At 41.7% G+C, this 16547-nt stretch overlaps 1 protein-coding gene across 1 annotated transcript in view; it reads right to left on the bottom strand.

The window, feature by feature from the left end:
• Nucleotides 1-9300: 9300 nt before the first annotated feature.
• LOC128700798 (uncharacterized) overlaps nucleotides 9301-16547 on the bottom strand; it is a 21513-nt gene continuing 14266 nt past the window's right edge. The window contains exons 2-5 of the mRNA XM_070097233.1: nucleotides 13655-13886; nucleotides 12479-12844; nucleotides 12170-12350; nucleotides 9301-11816 (exon numbers count right to left, since the gene is read on the bottom strand). Of these exons, the coding sequence (XP_069953334.1) occupies nucleotides 11076-11816; nucleotides 12170-12350; nucleotides 12479-12480 (924 nt within the window). The 5' untranslated portion in view covers nucleotides 12481-12844; nucleotides 13655-13886 and the 3' untranslated portion in view covers nucleotides 9301-11075. The remainder of the gene's footprint in view (nucleotides 11817-12169; nucleotides 12351-12478; nucleotides 12845-13654; nucleotides 13887-16547) is intronic.

Raw genomic sequence — 16547 nt, 5'->3', positions numbered from 1 at the left:
TCAGGACCCGGTGACTTATTTTGCTTCAGTCGGTCTATCTGCTTCACAACCATTTCACTAGTGACTGTGATGTTACACAATTTATCCTCTGGCCCACTATAAAAACCGATTACCGGAACATTACTAGTGTCCTCCTGTGCAAAAACCGAGAGAAAATAATTATTTAAAATCGAGCACATTTCATTCTCTTTGTCAGTAAGATGCCCATAGTTATTTTTAAGGGGACCTATCTTATCTCTGACTTTAGAATCCCTAGCAACTTTAATTTCATAGTCCCTTTTAGCTTTTCTTATCCCCTTTTTAATGTCCATCTTAATGTCAATATACTGATTCATAAGATGACCCTCGCCTCTTTTGATACGCCTATAAATTCCTTTCTTATGCCCTAGTAGATATTTCAGCCTATTATTCATCCATTTTGGGTCATTTCTATTTGATCTAATTTCTTTATAAGGGATAAACGTTCTTTGAGCAGCATGTATTGTGTTCAGAAAACTGTCATATTGATAGCTCTCTTCGTTACCCCAGTCAACAGATGATAAGTGTTCTCTAAGCCCATCGTAATCTGCTAAGCGAAAATCTGGGACTGTTACTGAGTTATCCCTACTATCATACTTCCATTCAATTCTAAATGTAATTGAATTGTGGTCGCTAGTACCCAGTTCCTTTGAAACTTCTAAATTATTAACAAGGGATTCATTGTTTGCCAGAACTAAGTCAAGCAGGTTATTACCCCTTGTAGGTTCTGTCACAAACTGCTTCAAAAAACAATCCTGAACTACTTCTAAGAAGTCGTATGATTCTAAATTCCCAGTCAAGAAATTCCAATCAATATGACTAAAGTTAAAGTTAATTACTACATTATCGTGCCTTGTGGCCCTAACAATTTCCTCCCATAGTAGTCTCCCCTGGTCCCTATCTAAATTTGGGGGACGGTATATCACACCTAAAATTAATTTTTCATGCCCCTCTGAAAATTCTATTCAAACAGACTCTGTATGTGTTACTTCAGACTTAATACCCGTTTTTATGCAACAGTTCAAGCGATCTCGGACATACAATGCCACCCCACCCCCCTTCCCGATACTTCTATCTACTTGGAACAATTTAAAACCCTGAATGTGGCATTCTGCAGGCATGTCCCGACTTTTTTAATTAAACCACGTGTCAGTAATGGCAAATACATCTATGTTACCTGCACTAGCACCTAGTCTCAACTCGTCCATCTTATTCCTAGCAATGCGACTATTTGTGTAATAAATACTTAAAGACCCTCCTCTCTCTTTACCCTTCCTGCTCCTTTCTGTTATTCCACTAAACCTATTACTGTCCTTGTCAATTAGTGCCACTGGCTTTCCAATATCCACCTCATTTTGCCTATTACTCGTTCTCCTAGTACTCATGTTTCTACCCTGAGACTTCACAGTTTTCCCGCAAAAACCCATACCACTAACTATTCCTAGTTTAAAGACCTAATAGCTCCCTCCACTGCGTTGGCCAGTGCTCCCACCCCACACCTAGATAAGTGAACCCCATCCCTGGCATACATGTCATTTCTGCCATAGAAGAGGTCCCAGTTGTCAATGAATGTTACCGCATTTTCCTTACAGTATTTGTCCAGCCAGCAATTGACACCAATTGCTCTGGACAACCATTCATTTCCAACTCCTCTCCTTGGCAAAATGCCACATATGACAGGTTTCCCACCCTTCCTCCTAATTATCTCTATTGCTGACCTGTACCTGCTAATCAGGTCCTCACTCCTACGTCTGCCAACATCGTTGCCTCCAGCATTGAGACAGATAATAGGATTGCTCCCATTACCTCTCATGATGTCATCCAGACGGCTAACAATATCCTTCATCCCAGCCCCAGGAAAACACTTTCTGCCTCCTACTCCTATCCTTCAAGCAGAATGCCCTATCCATGTACCTAATCTGGATATCCCCAACAACAACAATGTTTTTACCTTCCTTGGCGTCGTCCGTCGTGATGCTCCGAGTAGTCGACTCACATTCGCCAGGTAGCATTACACCACTTGTAGAATTCGTCAAGACGTTCTCGATGGTCTTCGTTGGGGTTTCTAGGGATGTCTCACTCACGTCTGCCAATGCTTCTTTGGTGCTCGTTGTGGCATTCCCAGTAGAACACTCACATTCGTCAGGTAGCACCGAGAATGGGTTGGAAGTTTCCACGGTAGTCTTCTGGTTTCTCATTGTTTCTTCCTCTCCAACCGTTTTCTTGATCTTCAGCTTGGTTCCATGTTGCCCGGCCACTGACCAAGCTCCCCTCTTAACCTGGGGACTCACAACAGGAGGATTACTACGAATCCTCTTGTTCTCCTCCGTTAATCGCCGTATCTCCATCTTAGCAACTCTGAGCTCTTCTCTCAGCTGCTGATAAAGTTGCTCAAGAGAGGGCATCCTGGTTCAGATTCACAGAGAGCACACAAACAGGTCTTCACAGAGCTAAGTACACGTCACAACATGCTGCTCAAAGAACGTTTATCCCATATAAAGAAATTAGATCAAATAGAAATGACCCAAAATGGATGAATAATAGGCTCAAATATCTACTAGGGCATAAGAAAGGAATTTATAGGCGTATCAAAAGAGGTGAGGGTCATCTTATGAATCAGTATATTGACATTAAGAGGGACATTAAAAAGGGGATAAGAAAAGCTAAAAGGGACTATGAAATTAAAGTTGCTAGGGATTCTAAAACTAACCCAAAAAGTTTTTTCCAGGTCTATAGAACAAAAGTTAGAGATAAGATAGGTCCCCTTAAAAATACCTATGGGGACCTTACTGACAAAGATAATGAAATGTGCTCGATTTTTAATAATTATTTTCTCTCAGTTTTTACACAGGAAGACACTAACAATATTCCAGTAATTAATTTTTATAGTGGGTTAGCAGAAGATAAATTATGTAACATCACAGTCACTAGTGAAATGCCTGTGAAGCAGATAAACAGACTGAAGCAAAATAAGTCGCCGGGTCCTGATGAGGTTTTTTCAAGGGTTCTTAAGGAATGCAAAATGGAACTCTGAACCATTAACTAATATTTTTAATTTATCTCTTCAAACAGGTGTAGTGTCTGATATGTGGAAGATGGCTAATGTAATTCCTATTTTTAAAACAGGGGACAAGTCGTTACCGTCAAATTACCGCCCAATAAGCCTGACCTCAATTGTAGGCAAATTACTAGAGTCAATTATAGCTGAGATTATAAGAAGCCATCTCGATAAACAGCTTAATTAATGATACTCAGCATGGATTCACAAGAGGCCGGACTTGTCTAACTAATTTATTAACTTTCTTCAGTAAAGCTTTTGAGGTTGTTGACCACGATAAAGAATTTGATATTATTTACTTAGATTTTAGTAAGGCTTTTGATAGAGTTCTGCACCATAGACTGTTGAACTTCAAAATGGTATACAATACCGACAGGTTGTTAGGTAAGACACATATGCAACAATTAGACAACTTTATTCCGAAACGTTTCGCCTACACAGTAGGCTTCTGTATTCGACTGAAGAAGCCTACTGTGTAGGCGAAACGTTTCGGAATAAAGTTGTCTAACTGTTGCATATGTGTCTTACCTAACAACCATAGACTGTTAAAGAAAGTGGCAGCTCATGGCATTGGGGGAAAAGTGCTCTCGTGGATCGAGTCATGGCTCACTGACAGGAAGCAGAGAGTGTCCATAAATGGGGTTAAATCCGAGTGGGGATCTGTAACAAGTGGCGTTCCACAGGGATCAGTCTTGGGCCCGTTGTTGTTTATAATATATATCAATGATCTTGATGAGGGAATTACTAGTGATATGAGCAAATTCGCCGATGACACAAAGATAGGTAGGATAATTGATTCAAACGTAGATGTTATGGAACTTCAGGAGGATTTAAACAAACTCTATTCTTGGTCAGAAAAGTGGCAGATGCAGTTCAATGTAGATAAATGCAAGGTTCTGAAGCTTGGGAGTGCCCATAACCCTAGTACTTATAAGTTAAATGATGTATAACTTAGCCATACAGATTGCAAAAAGAACTTGGGGGTTATGGTGAGCAGCAACCTTAAACCAAGACAGCAATGCCTAAGCGTACGTAATAAGGCAAATAGATTACTGGGATTTATATCAAGAAGTTTAAGCAACAGAAGTCCAGAGGTCATACTGCAGCTTTATACATCATTAGTAAGGCCTCACCTAGATTATGCAGCTCAGTTCTGGTCTCCAAATTACAGAATGGACATAAATTCGTTAGAAAACATTCAGCGTAGGATGACTAAATTAATACATAGCATTAGAAATCTTCCTTATGAAGAAAGAGGGGAATGACGAAGAATGAGGGGAGACCTGATCGAAGTGTATAAGTGGAAGGTAGGTATTAATAAAGGAGATATTAATAAGGTCTTGAGGATGTCTCTCCAAGAGAGAACCCGCAGTAATGGATTTAAATTAGATAAGTTTAGATTCAGAAAGGACATAGGAAAGTATTGGTTTGGAAATAGGGTAATAGATGAGTGGAACAGTCTACCTAGTTGGTTTATTGAGGCTGGGACTTTGGGTAATTTCAAATTTAGGTTGGATAAGTACATGAGTGGGAGGGGTTGGATTTGAGTGGGACTTATTTCTTGGGTGGCATTGAAAATTGGGTTGGGCAAATGTTTTGTTAGTGGGATGAATTGTAAAGGACCTGCCTAGTATGGGCCAACAGGCCTGCTGCAGTGTTCCCCCTTTCTTATGTTCTTATGTTCCATGAGCTGCCACTTTCTTTAACAGTCTCTGATGTACTCTTTCAAAAGCCTTACTAAAATCCAAATAAACAATAACGAATTCTTTATCGTGATCAACTGCCTCAGGCCCGGTGGCCTGGTGGCTAAAGCTCCCGCTTCACACACGGAGGGCCCGGGTTCGATTCCCGGCGGGTGGAAACATTTCGACACGTTTCCTTACACCTGTTGTCCTGTTCACCTAGCAGCAAATAGGTACCTGGGTGTTAGTCGACTGGTGTGGGTCGCATCCTGGGGACAAGATTAAGGACCCCAATGGAAATAAGTTAGACAGTCATCGATGACGCACTGACTTTCTTGGGTTATCCTGGGTGGCTAATCCTCCGGGGTTAAAAATCCGAACGAAATCTTATCTTATCTTATCTTAGTCAGGCAGGAACGGCTCCTCGTGAATCCATGCTGAGTATCATTAACTAAATTATGCTCATCAAGATGGCTTATATTATCAGCTGTAATTGACTCTAATAATTTGCCTACAATTGGGGTTAGGCTTATTGGACGGTAATTTGACGGATCACAAATGCGGAGAGCAAGCTTCTTTCCAAGCAAAGTAACAGACTGAAAATTACTGACCCGGGGGGGAGGCCTAAGACTCTCAGCGCCTTGAAGTCTGATGTTGTGAGTTTATGTCCCTGCACCAAGCACATCCATATCATTAAAACTGTGAAGACAATGTAGTTACAGATGAGATGTAAATTTACCCTTTCATATTGTTAAATAAATTGGTTTACCATGTTAATTTTTATTTGTGAAATAAATACGTTTGTTTATAGTGCAGTAAAGCTAATACCAAGAAAGAGGTGTGTTCGTATTATGTGTGTGTGTGGGGGGGGGGGTAGTGATGTCCTGGGAGCCAAGGGGGCGGCAGCCTTAAAAGGTGTGGGAATCACTGTACTATATAGAAAGCCCTTTGTTATGCAGAGCATTTCGGGCAAATTAAGTCTAGTTTTGTCCCCAGGATGCGACCCCCAGCAGTCGACTAACACCCAGGTACCTACTTGCTCGCTAGGTGAACGAGAAAGGTGTGTGGAAATACGCCCATGTTTCTTCCTTTGCCGGGGATCGAACCCCGGACACTTAAGTGTTGCCTACCAGGAGGTGGTGAATATTACGTGGTGTGTTTAAGTGCCACCTCAAAGCTTGTTTGCTAAATTATTGAACCGATGATATTGAAAAGGGGAAGAAGCAAACTCTGTTGTGAAAATAAGTGTTAGAGTAAAAATAAGTGGAAAGATGGGAGGCGGGAGAAGGGTGAGGGCTGCCTTAATCGTGTTTATATTTATTCTGCAATTCGCGCAGAAGGGAATCAATCATTGGGGCTGGAAAGGGTGACCGGAGTAATGGCACCCGGACAGTAAAAAACCCAGTTTCCATCATGTCAACAGGGAGCGTATCACTATCGCAGCAAATTATTATTATTATTATAATCAAAAGAAAGCGCTAATATCGCAGCAAAGGCAACACTACACCTCCATACAAACATTATTCGTACCGTGTTAATTGTAGTACTGTTATGCGATGATATTCAGAGTAATCCATGACCGTAACTAACATACAGGTTCAAAAGACATTAAGTTCGATGGTTCGGTATGAATAGCTTGGAACACTCAGTGTTCGTGGTTCAATCCCCGGCTAACCAAACCACGGGACACTTTCCCATTTGTACTAGGAGTCCACTAGATACAACATTGTAAAGAGTGGTAATGTAGTGTTGTAAACAGTGTTAGTGCTGTAAAGAGTGTTATAATGCTGTAAAAAGTGTTGTAAAGAATGCTGTAGTGTTAAGTGTCATAATGTCAAGTGTTAGTGCCATAAAGAATGTTGCAAGATGTGTTAACATAAAAATGGAGGTTAAATTCTTGGGTGCACACCGAAACTAAATTTCAAAACACACCCAGAAAATTTCCAAGGAAAATTCCAAAACGGTGGGCATTTTGATAAATAAGACACATTTGGAGTAAATGGGTATCTTTATTGCCTATAAATTTCGCCTGTACATCAGGCTTCTTCAGTCGAAATACAGGTGAAATCTTGTAGTCGAAGTGGTCTTGACGTAATCAGTCCGTCATCTTGTAGTCGAAGTGGTCTTGACGTAATCAGTCCGTCTCCCTCTGTGGGAGGTGGTCAGTTCCTCAAGCACAAACCATAGGCATGCGGCTGGATCTTACATATCAGAGTAAAGGTGAAATGAAGAGGTTGTAGCTGACAGTCACAGTATTTGCCTGGAAAAACTGGTTTCTAGACCACCCTCTAATAGAGGCTCCATGTACTCCAAGATACTGTACACAAGACTAGGCAACGGTATCATGAAATTCGCCTGCGGCTCGCCCTACATCTCAGCTGACCACGTGTTTGACCTAGTACATCACGTACTCGGAGAAATCTTAAGAGGTTCCAAGAATGGTTCCTTAAACCATGAATCTACCATAAAGCCTCAAAAAAAAAAAAAATCTACCGTTAGCTGAATTTCCTCCCGAGCTCCTGCACTTGCCTGACATATCTGTCACCACTACCATCCCTGAACCCATTACGTACCTCTGTAATCTGCAAATACCTTTGTAACTTGTCATGATTGTGACCAGACCTACCTGGAGTTCATTACTTTTGTAAATTGAGTTCATAACCTTTGTAAATTGTGAGTTCATTACCTTCGTAATTGTGAGTTCATTACCTCTGTAACTTGCTCAGCTATCAAAACTTTGGAGTCCAGTCCCTGGACCCATTATGTACCTCTGTAATCTTTTGACTACCGCCCACAGGATGGGTATGGGATGCATAATAAACATATTAAACTAACCACTACCATCAGTTCGCTTCTATGCTGTTCTCGTCTCTTGCCATCAACGTCCCGCTGCTGAGTTAAGCCCTGACCCTGTTTCTACAGATAACTTCTTTTGCACTGCTCTTCGCCTGTTCCACACTCTTCTTATCTGAGCTGCTGTTCTTCCTCTTTACAAAACATGTACTTCACAGATCAGCACACTTCACTGTTCACGAAGAGCTGACCACCAGCCTTTACTCTCTCTCCAGTATGCAGGCGCACTGTGTGCATTCGTTCACTTCGTGGAGACGCTATTACCTACACGAAGGAATCACTTCGATGTCGTCTCCTCACCCTACCCCAGACCAAAAAGTCAGTCTTTATCAAGAGACTTAACAGAGACGTACGTAGCCTTTCTCCTGACGACTTTCACAAATCAAATGAGGAACAGAACACTTAGGCAAATTTCAAAGAAATCACTAGGTCCGCACTGCCTCTACAACGTACACGGGGTGCTACTTCAGTGTGCGGTTAGGTTAGGTTGTTACGCTGATGGTAAAAAAAAATTATAGCATAAAAAGTAGACCGCACGTTAGTCAGTTCACAGCGTAGACTACGAATACTGCGGTAGACCGCATGCTAAAGTAGCACCGTACACGGACATCGCCATGGCCACTACTACTACTACTAGCAATGGACTACGCATTTCCCAATATCATGTGATCCACGCAACATTCAGCCTGAGCATTACCATCAGATCACCCCATGCTGGACCTTTTCTTTTATACCCAAGTTACCAAGGATTTCTTCAAGAGCTTGAAAGAGCAGCCACCTCAAAGTGGTTTCTAGGCATTTTGGATGACCAATGATAGAAAATGTCGCGTAAAATAGCCGAGAGCTGCTAATTGTATGTCTTTAGTTTAGTTTAGTTTAATATGTTTATTATGCACCCCATACCCATCTTGTGGGCGGTAGTCAAAAGATTACAGAGGTACATAATTGGTCCAGGGACTGGACTCCAAAGTTTTGATACCTGAGCAAGTTGCAATGGTAATGAACTAGATCTGGTCATAATCATGACCAAGTTACAAAGGTAATGAGCTCCAGGTAGAGCTGGTCACACTCATGAATAATTGCAAAGGTAATGAATCATAAACACATTAATCATGAGAATTTACAAAGGTAATGAGCTCCAGGTAGAGCTGGTCAAAATCATGACAAGTTTCAAAGGTAATGAATGATAAACACGTTATCACATGATTACAATCATAGACAAATTACAGAGTAATGAGCAGTTAACAAACATAGCAGGGAATTCATCCATTGCCCCAACAACAGATGTTGCTAGGTGCCTGTCTCTCCTCGGCAGACAGCCATTGCAAACAGCAGCAAGTTGCCCTGGGATCTGCTGCTTGCACGAGCACCATCGACCCTCCCCAAGAGGTCCAAGAAGCCAGTGACTCCGTTAGCAGCCCGATGGAGAGCTCCCCTAGGGACATGTCAGCGTCCTGGTGGACGCCAAGTTGATTGAAGATCCCAGGCCCTCGTGTGCACGGATGTTGAAGCTTGAGGAACTGAGTACACACTGCCTGTGGCACACCTGACAGCTGCCTCGCGGTCGAACTCCACGATGCTGTCCCTGTAGTGGAAGTTCCTGTGAGCCCGGCACTCCCTGCAGTGCCATCGCTGACATCGTGGGTTAGGGGAGAAGTACCCTCTACAGATGGGGTGGCGCTGGGAGTTGGGTGGGTGAGGCAGGGGAGACGCGCAGGGGTGAGGCGTTATGAGAGGGTCACTGTTTACTACACACGCCCTCCCCCTCCCCCCCGGCGGAGAGGGGGGGGGAGGCGCTGACTGGTCCTGACTCGACAACACCAAATCCTCTGAAACTGCACAACACTTCAACTATTTACGCTGAAACGATGCACTGGGATGTCCGTTCGCTGCTCTGGTATCTTCTCAAAGCATTCACACTGAGTTCTGTTAAGTAGGGACCTGGTCAGCCTCTTTGACCAGGAGCTATCCTTGAAAATCCCGCAGCTAGCCCGCTACACAACCTGCCGTGTCGGCCATGTTGAGCCCTGCGTAATTGTATGTCGTCTATGTCAAAAAACATACACCTATAATGGTGTCAAATTTGACTGAATCTTGTTCCACAGGCTCTATGTGATCCCTATGAGTTTATTATTCATCAGGGAATATAATAATAATACTCCCTGCAGTGCTAACGGCCACACGTGTACTAAATGACCCAAGAGGTTAAACTGCAAAAGCGATCATTCCACCCTTACTACTAGATACACTTTGCGTAAGACAAAAGACCCCCAACGGAACAACGTACGCTGTAATTATGTCTCCATGCCAACACTCATAAAATACTTCAAGTAACCGAGAAGTTCACCTTCCCTACTTCTAACCATTGACCCAACCTCCATCCTTCAGAACAGTTACTAAGAAAATCCTCACCTCTCGTTTTACCCACCTGAAATAGACCTCCAACCCAGGTTATTGCTCTATTTTTAAGATCAACAACCTCCCAGAACTGAAGTTTCCTGATGTCGACTCTACAAAAAAACGCTCACGATCAACCAGGATCCTTCCCCCCAGTGTATGCATACCAAAATAAACCGAGGCCATGAGCATATACAATGTACTCATATCTGAAATAACCAAGCCAAATCTGCACTAGGTGGGGTTTAAGGATATCCCACAACTCCTGGCATAGACAGAGTCCTTCCCTCTCCCTGCATCAGTGCGCATTAAGGTGCCACAGTGCTACAAAAGATTTGTAAATATGCATGAATAAATAAGCGAGCACAATGTTCAGTATACAAAAGTGGCCCACTTAAAACTGGCTGCTGTCTTTCACCGGAGGTAGTAGTGAAGACAGAAGACGAAGAACAAAGGTGGCCAAAGCTACCACTTCTTTACAAGGGGAAGTGAATGCCTTGATGCTGGTCAAGTGCTTTGATTAGACGAATTTGAACTACCCTGCGCTTTCTTAAAACCTAATTACCTTTGACCCCTATAGGGTTCAGTAGTTCCCAATGAATATAAAAGTAACAATAATGCCATTTTTATATTCATGATGAATGATCCAAGAACGCTTATAAGATCATAAGAAATAAGGAACCCTGTAGCAGACCTACTGGCCCGTACTAGGCAAGTTCTTCTCAAATCCAAACCCATTAAGTGCATATTGACCCACATAATAAATAACCTCTAGTAGTGAAGAAAACTAAGGTTTCACCACAAATAACAAACTTGTCTTGGGAGATCCTCTGAAAAAATTAGCTCCTTTTTGAGAACAGTATCCATGTTGTTTCTAGAAAATTAGTGTTGCAGTTTAGTGGGTCATTAAATCATGATGTCTGTGCACTTCTGGAAAAAAAAAAACACGAAGCGAGTGATGGTAAATGCGACTCCTTCGAGCTCCCTGCCATGGTGATAAATAACCAATGTTAAAATGAAAAATATGTGTGCACTATATACATTCTTGTAACTTTTTAATGCAGTTGTTAGTTGTTTTTACTGATGCTGTCAATAGCTTCATTCAGTTGTGCTAGCTGCAGCAAGAGGTTTTGATCGGAAAGAAGGCGGGCCACAGCAGTCAAGGTAAAACAAAGGTCCTCCATGGTTCTGCCTGTCCCTGCAGCCACTGCTTCTATGGCTGCATCTATATAATCCTCTCGAGATGATTCTTCCAGGAAGTAATCGAGAGGTACTTTAACATGATGAGGAAGGCCAGCCACTAGGTGGAAGAGTGTTACGTAACTTCGATGACAGTCACGAAGAGGAAAATACAGGCCACATCTAAGGCGTCCTGTTGGTTCTCGAGCCACTAATGTCTTAAAGGGGTATGCAAGATTACGACGCTCTGCTACATCTATACCTGAGAGAAACGGACGAGCCACATGGATAAGGCTTATGTGTTGGTGAGCTGGTTTTCTCTCCCGTTCTTCAGTTACTTCCCAAGCCACAAATGATGGATTATCAGGCCAGAACCAGTAACGGTAAAACCTCATCACTTGAGCCCTTGCTGTGCTAGCCCTTATAGCTCCAGACTGGGGAGCCAGACCATCTTCCATAACAGTGACTGGCTCACCAATGTGGTAGCCAGGGTCGAGAAGCACAACACCTGCACGACCACACACACGGATTCTGATACACAACAGTACATGTTCTTTTTCACAGGTGACAGGTGGAGCATCCCCTGTGCAGTACCACTCGACGTTGTCCACCTCTTCTTCACAAGACACCTGCAAACATTACACACAATCGGGTTTAGCATTTTTTCATGAATAAAATAATCACACAAAGCATTATGTTAAAATTAGCTTGATATAAAACACAGAGCAGTAACATGTGAAGGATTTACAGATTTTTATAGAAACTTACATAAATTATTTTTTATAAAATAATATATTTTCGTTCTTCAATCTTATGCTTCTCGTCCAGCACTAACCTAGTATAATACTGGCACTATTTTAAGCGAGAATTCACAATGCACTGTATAACTTATATTCTACAAAGTTCCATTTCCTATATTCGAATTTTGTGTATTTTTTTTATCAAAACTTTGTATATTCACTAACTCTGATATACCACTAACCTTATATACGGAATCCTTTAAGCCAGGGTACTGAAGTTCAAGGGCAGAAAGTCTAGTGTCGAGGAGGCAGGACAGACCAACACAAGTATGACGGCCGGGCAGCAGTGGTGGGTCATAGTCACGGTAGAATTCTTCAAGCGCTGGATACTCGCTCCGTGAGGACACGTACTCCTCACTGAACCTAAACACCAATCCAAATGTTGGTACGGGATTGACTTCTTATTATAGCTAAACTTAGGCAATAAAACAGTGTCTAATAATAGCGATTTATATCAAGTGTAATTTTTTAGGACAAAAATAAGCACTTACATAATAAAGTTTGAGACAGTGTCATAGCAGTGGGAAGAGAGGATATATTGGAGATGTTGGGTCACATGAATAAGGAAGTCCTCATACTGGTCCAGGGTGAGCAGGTTCAGCTCTGGACGCTCACAACCCCATTTTGGCAAAGGCAGAGCACGCTCCACCGGCCATTCATCCTCACCCCAATCACTGTCATCATCTTCACCACTACTTCTTGCATCAACAACCTGAGACGACTCTAAGGTTCCTAAGCTGGCCTCTGATGAGCCCACACTACTATGGTAACCTGATGACAAGGCTGACCATTCTTTTACTGTTGCCTTCACACTCTCTTGTGTGGCCTCCACATCACCTGTCTCAGAGCAACACTCACTGAAAGAAATTCCTTATGACAGTCTAATTCAAGCATATTAAAACATAATAATGATTCAGTGTTTAATGGTAGACCTGTAGACATGACTAAACAAGTACATAAAAATTACAAGGGTTAGGTAACCATTCGTGACTTTTTTATATAAAGCTCATATTTATGCACAGCATATCGGGCAGAAACTAAACTTTCACCATACAGGTATTGTGAAAATAAATTATGTAATGAGTACTGGCAACCGAAAAAGCAGCCCTACATTTGCAACTCCACTACAAACTTAAACTAAAATTAAAATTATTTAATTAGGATATAAATGACTGAAGTTGTAGCTTATGAGAGTATTATTTTAATACAACAGGGACTCGAAGTAATAATAAACAATAAGGGAATAATAAAAAAATAAAAGTGACAATTCTAAAAATTAATAAATTCTATACACCTCATTAGCATACGAAGAATCACAAGTGCACCTGATTCTAGAAGCAGTGCTTTCTAAAAGATATTAAACTAAACTAACTAAACTAAAAAAAAGATATAAATTGGGAAGCTATTACATGATCCTCATGACTCATGAAAGAGACTTAACTTATCCCTGTCTCTTTCAGGATTAAGACTTCCCGTCTCATTCAGGCTTAGACCTATTTTTCGGTCAAAATGAAAGTTCTTTTCATCTCAAGCAAAATCAAGATTCCTAAAAATTCGGTCAGCATCAATCAAGGTTCCCCGGTTCCATCGGAACCCAGGCTCGTCTCAGTCATAACCAAGAACTTCTGTTTTCTGTAAATGGAAAGTGTGTTCTGCACTTCGCTTACCTGGGAGTATTGGAGGAGTGTGTGGTTGGGGGACTGGCAGCGTTATCCCGCGCCTCTAGCGTGGTCCACAAGTGTGCCCGTGCGAGTCAACTGGGCCAGGTGGCACCAAGCCTCGCCCAACGGTCTACATGTGGGGCAGCTGTCACTTCTTCTAGTGCCTCACCGGCCCGGGGGGACATTCCCTCACCTCTCGGAGTCCCCCCACCGTGGCTGCTTTCTACACCTCTATTGGCTGAACACAAAATTACTCATTTAAGGCCTTTGCAACTGAATACAATAGGATACATCAACTTTGAGTTTAAAGTTAATCAGAAAGGGCTTTCGCTAGTTATCACACGAAAACCAATATTCCTGTTTAATAAAACGAGCAAACTGGGACATACAGCAGAATATCAAAGCAGTTTTCTGTGTAAAATTAACCAGCACTTCAAGTTTTAAACTGCTCGAAAGTTGCATTCATAAATTATCGCACGAAAAAAATACTCAAAATTATTTTTAATAAAAAATGGCAACTAAACAGCCCACGGTCACTCAAAAAATTACTAGTAGGATACACTAATGTTGGAAGTTAGAAGTCGATGAGAGGGCCTTTCTCACGTTATGGTATGGAAACCAAAAATCGAAAATGGCCCATATAAAATTAACCAGAGGGCACCTGCACATGGCAGTAGTCGCACGAGCCTTTCTCTAGTTACAATACATATCGGCAGTGAAAATTTGAACCGATTAGATGAGGCGTTCTCAAACTATAATAAAAACTTGAAAGGAAAAAAATTGATACTCAAAAGTTACGTACCCTTTTATGAGAAACCTAATGATAACAGTAGTTATTTTTACTATTATTATTATTAGTAGTAGTATTAGTATTACTACATTTATGGGAAAGCGTTAAACCCGTAAGGGTCATACAGCACGTGGGGAATGAGGTTAATCAGGTTTAATCCGAGGAACTGGAGAGTACCTCCAGTTACTTGGAACCAAAGCCCTTCGCCGGAAGGAAAACGATGACATTACTTTAATGAATAATGTAGAATACCATTTTTTTCTAGGTGACTGTAGTACATACTATTCGCAAATTCTGGTGGAGTCGTCTTTGAAAATTTAAGATCATTATAGTACCCCTGTGACGCCATAACCAATAACAAAACAGAAAGCCTGGAGTTAATCCTACATACTGTATATTCTAGAATAATCGTAAGGAGAATGGGACAACAGTTTTTTACTCGTCAGAACCAATTTTTTCACGAGGCCTGGTCACAGACCGGGCCGCGGGGGCGGTGACCCCCGAAACCCTCTCCGGGTATACTCCAGGTATACTGGAGGATTAATACACGAAATCTGGGAGGGCGAATCGAAACCCTGTCATAGTGTGATATCTAGTACTTTTTTGTATGTATAAAAAAATTAAGATCTGGAAGGTCACACACACAAAAAAAAAAAAGTTCAACATACTTTTTCGACTAGAATTATAGATCGGACATTGCAGAAATTTCTGGTTTACACCAGAATACCTTCAGGCTGATGTGCTGTTCTCTCTTCATTCCTCTTATCTCATTCCGTCTCTTTCCCTTTCCTTCTATTTTATATTTTATTTTTTTCCTCTTTATTCACTTTCACCTCTCTTACCTTTCTTTCCTCTTTATCTCCTCTCGCCCATTCCATTTCTCCTGTCATCACTACATTTTTTATTAACATGAAAAAGTGTTGATCTAAGGATTCCAAAAGAGCTAAGCGCCATGACTCACGAAATCGTAATGACACGACCGCAAACAAACCATACCACGGGCGGGATAGAACCCGCGATCAGAGTCTGGAATTTTGAGACTCTGATCGCGGGTTCTATCCCCGCCCGTGGTATGGTTAGCTAAGAGCCAATACTCTGATTTCTCGAATTTTAACTAGGAGTTAATAATTTCATTATTCATTATGGATACCGATCGAGTTTATCAAGATGCTCAGAAAAGTAAACATTTCTTGTTTCCTATTCATATATAGGCTGAAATTACATTCGGCTTATTAACCCAGAGACGTTAATAGTAAACATCCCAGGATAACTCCAGAAAAATGTATGGCTTATTTCCACTGGGGTGTTCAGGCTCTCTCCTCGATGAAATTAAACAACATTCGACCAACTTCCTTCTCTTTAATACAGATTTATACACATTCCAAGCCATCCGTCTTTTTCTACACGTGGGTTCCCCTCTACCGGTTGTATACATGTACCCTGAAACTCGGGTATACACCTCTCTGTTTAGTGTATTTATAGTGTTGCTGCAGAATTAATGCGCAAGTCTCATATACATCTGTAAATTTTTTAATGTAATGTTGAGCCGCTACCAGGACCCCAGTGGAAATAAGTAATTTTGTCTGACTTTTTTGGGTTATCCTAGGTAATCTATACATATTACTAGGTATGATAATTATACTTATATGTCCCTACACCTAAATAAATTTACTTACAAGGCCCGGTGGCCTGGCGGCTAAAGCTCCCGCTTCACATATGGAGGGCCCGGGTTCGATTCCCGGCGGGTGGAAACATTTCGACGCGTTTCCTTACACCGTTGTCCTGTTCACCTAGCAGCAAATAGGTACCTGGGTGTTAGTCGACTGGTGTGGGTCGCATCCTGGGGGACAAGATTGAGGACCCCAATGGAAATAAGTTACACAGTCCTCGATGACGCACTGACTTTCTTGGGTTATCCTGGGTGGCTAACCCTCCGGGGTTAAAAATCCGAAGAAAATCTTATCTGTCCCCTCGTCAAGGCCACTAGATAAAGTGGGTTGCAGGCGGGAAACATATGATGTAGATTGTTCACACAGACACGCTCATATTTAATCTACATTGTACATGCCTCGTAGACCAAAATTAAATTAAGCATAATTTATTTTATTA

Source organism: Cherax quadricarinatus, chromosome 56 (assembly GCF_038502225.1).
Source record: "Cherax quadricarinatus isolate ZL_2023a chromosome 56, ASM3850222v1, whole genome shotgun sequence".
Taxonomy (NCBI): domain Eukaryota; kingdom Metazoa; phylum Arthropoda; class Malacostraca; order Decapoda; family Parastacidae; genus Cherax; species Cherax quadricarinatus.
This window is presented reverse-complemented; position numbering and strand designations above follow the sequence as displayed.